We start from the raw sequence: 7,391 nt of genomic DNA, 5'->3' as shown, positions 1-7,391 counted from the left end.
CTCTCTCTCTCTCTCTCTCTCTCTCTCTCTCTCTCTCTCTCTCTCACGCACACACACTGACGTACAGGAACAGGCACACAAACGGAGATGTACACTGGCGCCGACAATCACGCATTGTAGCCAAAGTAGGCACTCACAAACACACGTGGTAGAGACACAAGTACACGCGCTACACGCCCTCTCCGTTGCCTCAAAACTCTACCTAGGAAATTCCCTTGCCCATAAAGTTTACCAACGAATTGGGCTAGGGTGGGGGAGAGAGTTAAAAACAGAAAAAGAAAGCGAAAGATTGAAACTCACCACAGAAAGTTCTTGGTACCTTTGCGGTGTCTGTGTAAGTGTGTGAGAGAGAGACAGAGAGGGAGAGAGAGAGAGAGAGAGAGAGAGAGAGAGAGAGAGAGAGAGAGAGGTGGTAGGAGGGCAGGGCTGGGGCCTGGATGCCTTCCGTACAGCAGCCAGCCCAAAGTGAGAGCCCAGTCAGTTAAACATCCTACACCTTCACAATTCTCACTTTTATCGCCACCACGGCTTTTCTCCACCGACTCTCTTCCCTCTCCTCTCTCAGCTCTACAGCACAACCATTTATCAAAGGAACTTGACAACAAAAGAAGAGCCTGGGGAGGAAAAGATGGGGGAGGGGAGAATCAAAGTCTTTCCAGTCGCTGGGTGGGGGGTGGGTGAAGGCCAGAGGAAGAGAAATCTCTTCTGCTTTCCCATCTCTAGTTTCGGCAAGTTTCACGAGGTGACCTCGGATGTCCCTCCAGAGGCCATCAAAGCCCTTGAGAAATCATACACACAGGAATGGGTAAGTAAAGATACATAAGGAAAGCCATGTACAGCAGCACTCGCCGTTCCTTCACCTCGACTCCCATTCCAAACACCAAAAGCGACAATACACTGGGAAGAAACGCGGTTATTTTGCACCAGAATTGTCAAGAGTTCCCATCGTTGGCTGAGAACGTAGTCTCCCCCAGAACCATTGCCACCAACACCCCACATCGTCTCCTGGCAGTTCACTAACCCAAAGGGCTTGGGAAAATGTCTGCAAATAATCAATTAATTCACCAAAGATAGTCATTCTTTTGCCGAAGGGGAGAAGGACACCCGAAAACTTCCTTAGAGCTGAAAGGGACTTGGGACACCTACTCGCTCTCTGAAGACCAGTTCTCCCTGGTCTACCCAAAACTGACTTATCAAGATGGAGTGGAAAATCAGGCTTGGGTAACAGTGCCAGCAAAGGATAGGGACCCACTCATAAAGCCCTCCGGGATACTAGCAAACCCCCCCCCCCACGAAAAAAATTAGCCCTCAGGGAATAGTGGATTTCGGGGCGCGGCTCCGAGTTTATGGCCCAGAAGCCTAAAGGGACCAAAATTCTTCCTTCCATCTTAAGCTTGGAACCAGGACTTGGCGGGGCCGGGATGGCGAGAGGAGGTCAGGGTCAATCCACCACTATCTCCCCACTGAATTCGGTACCCCGTGACGCATCCATAGAAGAACTCTCCTCAGTTAGACATCACTGTCCCCTTTCCCAATACCCCAGTTCCCAAGAAATCCACGGACCTAACGTTAAGGTGCGAAGGCCCCTCCGAGCCCTTCTCAGCGCTCTGAGATCGAACGCGCAATTTACTCTTACGATTTATTTTCCTGAAACAGAACATTTTTTTTCTTCTCTCAGTCTTTTTTCTCCACCCGTGAACCTCCCCCCCCCCCCCCCCCATCCGCCCTGCTTCCATTAAGCGGCCGCGACTGCTTTCCTTTTCCCCTCCTCCGGTTCCCTTTCGGTCTCTTCCTCTCTGTCTCTGTCTCTCCCTCTCCCTCTTTTTCTCTTCAAGTCGCACCCGCCTTGTAATCAGCAACAAAAGCTGACATAAATCACGGGCGGATTGACAAGAGCTGACAAATAACTGATTGATTGCGGTCGAGGAACATTGACAATTGATGGAGGGGTGGAGATGCCCGAGGGGGGGGGAGGGAGGGGGACAGGCAGAAGAAGGGGGGCGGAATGTGTAACATAGGAAGCATGTGATCCCCGAGCTTCCCCCAATCTGGGCTCCCCAGCCTGTCACATGGATAGGATAAGGGAGGGGAGTTGGAGTGGGCAAGGCCAGGAGAAGACACCGCCGCCGCAGCAGCAGCCATAGCTCCTGGTTTCTCTGGCGCGGAGCCTCGAGAAATCACAGGCGGGCGGGTCGTCTTCCTACAGCACCCTACTCGCACAGTCCAGTATTTTGTCTTTTATCGGGAACCTCAGCGAGTTCGGCTAGGTCAGAAGAAGGCAGTCTTTGCCCCTGCTCTCCACTGGAGCTAACTGACAGAGCCTTAAGATTCACAAACGTGTTACTTCCTAAGGACCCTCATCCAACTCTTGAAGCCCCTATCCCGCCCCCGGTCCTACTCTCGATTCCAGTTTGTTTCGGAGCAAGAAAAAGGGGAAGAGGGAAGAAAACGAGTGAGGCGTCAGACTGCAAACGGAAAATAAACCTCATCCAGTCCTCCCAGCAAAAACAAGGGAGGGGATGGGGAGGGGGAGCTGGAAGGAGGGAGCTGCCCATTAAAACCAGTGCGGAGAGTCCCGGCGGCGGCGCGAGGCGCGTCACATCCCTTTGACCCTCCAATCACCTCGGGCTCCCATTTGATTGGAAGGCGGCAAAGGCTTTAATCTCCCCCTAGATGCAGCTGCTTTTGAAGTGAGTTTCCTCGCCAGAGCCCCGTCTGGACGGGCAGCGGCTCACATCGCACCCAAACGCAGCACTGGGCGGCGGGTCGGAGAGGAGCGCAACGCTGGGGCGCAGCCAGTGGCTACACGGATAGCTCAGCGACCCCACAAAAACAGCAGCGGCAGCGCCTCCTTCCCAGCCACGGCTCTTCTCCGAGGCCCCCCAGGATTATTCGCTTCTTGCCCGAGGCGCCGAGAAGGCGCACTGGACGCCTGTGGCGGCCGCTCCACCTCTTTCTCTGCCTCCTCCTCCCGCGTCTCCTCCTCCTGCTCCCCGGGCGAGCGCGCAGCCCCGAGCCCGCCCCGCGCCTCCCGGAGCCCTCCCCCCGCTGCTCCCATGCGCGCGGGTGGGTCATGAGCACAGCGCCCTCGCTTTCTGCCCTGAGAAGTAGTAAGCACAGCGGCGGCGGCGGCGGAGGCGGCGGCAGCGGTGGCGGCGGCGGCGCGGACCCCGCCTGGACCAGCGCGCTCTCTGGAAATATCTCTGGCACCGGCCCCGGCCCCGGCTCGTCCTCGGCCGGTAATACCAAACCTTTCCTTCACGCCGTGCCCCCCTCGGACCCTCTACGCCAGGCGAATCGCCTGCCTATCAAGGTGCTAAAGATGTTGACGGCGCGGACGGGGCACATCTTACACCCAGAGTACCTGCAGCCTCTGCCCTCCACTCCTGTCAGTCCCATCGAGGTAAGTCTTCCCCCACACACACACACCCCTACCCCCCGTCCCTTTCTTCTCTCTTTCTTTCTTTCATCCTCTCTTCCTCAAGATCATTTCATGAACCGATACTCGAACCACGGCCCGGCGGGGTTTCGTTCTCTCTGGAATGGGGATTGGGGGGGGGAGTGTCCGGAGTGATTCAGCTCCCCTGGGGGACAGCGCTTCCGCAGCTGGAAACGAGGTCGGAGAAGGGGAGTGGGGCGCGGAAGTCTAGACTGGAGAGGTTTAAATGGACAGGGACTTGGAGGCCAACTTATTCCTCCTGTCCTCGTTTTCGCCGTGCTCCCACCGCCACCTCTGGTTTTCCGAGTCTTGGCTGGAGAGGGGATGGGGAGTCCGATAGATTTAGAAAACACTAAGGGCCGAACAGAGGCCCGAGGGGCAGCCTGCCCGAAACCTCCGCTCCACTGCGACCCCCCACCCCATGAGAGAGTCTTGAGTCGCTGATCGGGTACAGCCATATGCAGAAAACCACATTTTGAGTTTTTGCAAATCCAGTTAGCATCACCCCCAGAATTTAAAAAAAAAAAAAAAGAGTGACAGGGAGAGCGACTATGTTGAGTGTAAATGATGGCCGCACCTTTACCTAGGGTGTTAGTTTCTCGGGATGAGGGGGGAAAGGGGGTCTCTTCATACCCCTTCCAGGTAACTCCAAGGGGGCTCCGCACGTCCCTGGAGGACTGTGGGCCTTAGAGGCTGGGGCCCAGGAATGGCTACGTAAGAACTAAGAATCCTAAAGGTCTCCTCTCTATCTTTCTGTTTTCCTTCCCGTCTGACCCCTGCAGCTCGACGCAAAGAAGAGCCCACTGGCGCTGTTGGCCCAGACGTGCTCCCAGATCGGAAAGCCTGACCCATCACCCTCTTCCAAATTGTCCTCGGTGGCCTCCAACGGGGGCGGTGCCGGGGGTGGCGGCGGCGGTGGAGCCGGGAGCGACAAGGACACCAAATCGGGCCCCCTAAAACTAAGCGACATTGGGGTTGAGGACAAGTCGAGCTTTAAGCCCTACTCCAAACCTGGCGCGGATAAGAAGGAGCCGGGAGGCGGCGGCGGCGGCGGTGGAGGCGGGGGCGGGGGCGGTGGCGGCGGCGGCGGCAGCGGCGGGGTCTCGGCAGAGAAGTCGGGATTCCGAGTACCGAGCGCCACCTGCCAGCCATTCACGCCCAGGACAGGCAGCCCGAGCTCCAGCGCCTCTGCCTGTTCGCCTGGAGGGATGCTACCCTCTTCGGGAGGGGGCCCGGAGGGCAAGGACGACAAGAAGGACCCCGAAGGCTCCGGTGGCAGTGGCAAAGGGTCTGGTGGCTCCTCAGGCGACGGAGGCCCAGGCGGGCTGGCTCACGGCCGGATTAGCTGTGGGGGGATTAACGTGGATGTAAACCAACACTCCGACGGGGGTCCCGGGAGCAAGTCACTGGGCTCAGACTGCGGTAGCTCTGGTTCCAGTTCAGGTTCAAGCAGTGTCCCGACCTCCTCCTCGGTTCTGGGTTCCGGGCTGGTGGCCCCAGTATCCCCATATAAGCCGGGCCAGACGGTCTTCCCCCTGCCCCCCGCGGGCATGACTTATCCTGGCAGTTTAGCCGGGGCCTACGCCGGCTACCCTCCCCAATTCCTACCACATGGGGTGGCCCTGGATCCCACCAAGCCAGGGAGCCTCGTGGGAGCGCAGCTGGCCGCTGCTGCTGCTGGCTCTCTGGGATGCAGCAAACCAGCTGGCTCTAGCCCATTGGCAGGGGCGTCTCCTCCTTCAGTGATGACTGCGAGTTTGTGCCGGGACCCCTACTGCCTCAGCTACCACTGCGCCAGCCATCTCGCAGGGGCAGCTGCAGCTAGTGCCTCCTGCGCCCACGACCCCGCAGCTGCTGCCGCAGCTCTCAAGTCCGGATACCCGTTGGTGTACCCCACGCACCCTCTCCACGGCGTGCACTCGTCGCTGACTGCCGCGGCTGCGGCGGGGGCCACTCCGCCCTCGTTGGCCGGCCACCCTCTTTACCCTTATGGCTTCATGCTCCCTAACGACCCGCTGCCCCACATCTGCAACTGGGTGTCGGCAAATGGGCCCTGCGACAAACGGTTCGCCACGTCGGAGGAGCTGCTGAGTCACTTGCGGACGCACACGGCTTTCCCCGGGACGGACAAACTGCTGTCCGGCTACCCCAGCTCCTCCTCCCTGGCCAGCGCAGCTGCTGCAGCAATGGCTTGCCATATGCACATTCCCACCTCGGGAGCTCCGGGAAGCCCCGGGACCCTGGCCCTGCGCAGCCCCCACCATGCGCTGGGACTGAGTAGCCGCTACCACCCCTACTCCAAGAGCCCCCTTCCTACTCCCGGCGCCCCAGTGCCGGTGCCGGCTGCCACCGGACCCTACTACTCCCCTTACGCCCTCTACGGACAGAGACTTACCACAGCTTCCGCGCTGGGCTATCAGTGAGGGGGGTGGGGAAGGGCGGGGAGGGAAGGAAGTCGGGGTGGGGTGGACTAGGGGTGGGTTTTTTGGGGGAGGGGAGAAAGCAGGGAAAGGGGGGGGGAATTGGGGGGAGGGGTGGGATGGGGGCCTGGAGGCATACAGATTACCCAACTGCGTGGGGAAGATGGGGCAAGAGAGAAAAAAAATATACTATATATATATATATATATATCTAATCCAGCAACAGCAGCGACAGAGATCCGATAAACACCCCTCTTTCCCCACTTCTCCTCTCCTCTCCTAAACTTTATAAAAGTTGAAAATATCCTTTGACTTTTTATAGAAAAAAATTGAGAAAAGTGTTCATCTGAGGACTGCATCGGAGGGCACAAGTATTTATTTATGTTAGCTCCAAGCGGACCCGTGGTTCAGAAGTGCATTATTTAGCTCAAGCTCCGTAGGTGTAAAGGAGGAGGAGAAAAAATTTTAAACTCGAAGGAAAAAAAAAATGGAAACCCCCCTCCCCCCTTGTAGATTATAAATAAAAAGAAAACCACCACAGAACTAGAGGTCTTCTCTTTAATGTTACTTTAAAATTGCTATGATTGTATTGTACGTTCTTATTTAATGTCTGATGGAAACAACAAATTTACATGCATGTTTGTTACTAAAAGAAAAAAACAACAACTCGCAATTTGTCAGCTCTGGTTTCAAATTGCAATTATTTTTAAGGTGTATACCATTGAAAGAGAATGGGTATTTTTTTGTATGTATTCTGGAAGAAAAAAAAAGAAAAAAACAATTCTATTCCAAAACCTCATTTGCCTTATTTTGTTCTTTGAAAGGAACACTTAACTATTTTTAATTTTTAAGTCCACCCGCTGAGAAGGGGACAAGTAAGGTTTACGTCATGTACTAAAATAATAGACAATGTATCGCTTTAAAGATTAAAATTCCGTATATTTAATGTATTAAAAGGTTCTACTTCTTATCTTTTTTTTTTTTTAATAGAGAAGAGTGAGGGGGGAGGCTTGATCCTAATTTGTTTGTAGTTTCCAACGGCTCTTCCTCTCCTGGGCACTGGGTTAAATTCTTTATTTTGTTTTGGTTTTGTGAATTTGTGGTGCCGGGAGAGGGCAGCTGTTGTGCTTGGGGGTGAGGGGGAGTAAACTTAAATTTGGAAGGGGAGTGCTCTTATCAGTTTATTTCGTTTTAATTTTTTTCTCTTCTGCAGCCAGTGTGGTGAGAAAATGTCCTCGCGTGTTATTAATTTTTTTTCCCTTAAATTTCGTGGTTCCATTTTTCGGAAGGGAGCTGAGGGTGCCTGCAATTCCACGGCTCCTCTGCTAGGAGATGAAGAGAAATCACTCCCTTTCCTTTTCCATTCTCTCAGTCCGTCGGACAGCTCCAGGCTAAGGTTTGGGGAAAGTCCGAGAAAGAATTGTAGCGAACCCTCCCCCCAATTCCCATGGGGAAATAAGTTTTCTCTACTTTTTCTTTCCCCGTCGTGGTGACCGCAGGACAGGAGAGGGGCTTCGCGGCACTTAACCAAG

General features: G+C 55.1%; 1 protein-coding gene and 1 long non-coding RNA gene across 2 annotated transcripts in view; one reads left to right on the top strand and one right to left on the bottom strand.

The window, feature by feature from the left end:
- Positions 1-1,002, bottom strand: part of LOC138146427 (uncharacterized) — a 4,809-nt gene extending 3,807 nt beyond the window's left edge. The window contains exon 1 of the long non-coding RNA XR_011164478.1: positions 301-1,002. This is a non-coding gene — a long non-coding RNA (uncharacterized lncRNA). The remainder of the gene's footprint in view (positions 1-300) is intronic.
- Positions 1,003-2,077: 1,075 nt separating this feature from the next.
- On the top strand, positions 2,078-6,815 carry ZNF503 (zinc finger protein 503). The gene is made up of 2 exons (XM_069068313.1): positions 2,078-3,403; positions 4,222-6,815. Exons 1-2 carry the CDS (start codon positions 3,074-3,076, stop codon positions 5,860-5,862), a joined length of 1,971 nt encoding a protein of 656 aa, XP_068924414.1. The 5' UTR covers positions 2,078-3,073; the 3' UTR covers positions 5,863-6,815.
- The last annotated feature ends 576 nt before the right edge of the window (positions 6,816-7,391 follow it).

This window comes from Petaurus breviceps, unplaced genomic scaffold (genome assembly GCF_028583685.1).
Source record: "Petaurus breviceps papuanus isolate PSGF00001 unplaced genomic scaffold, PetGlider_PUasm1.0 90762, whole genome shotgun sequence".
NCBI classification, from domain to species: Eukaryota; Metazoa; Chordata; class Mammalia; order Diprotodontia; family Petauridae; genus Petaurus; species Petaurus breviceps.
This window is presented reverse-complemented; position numbering and strand designations above follow the sequence as displayed.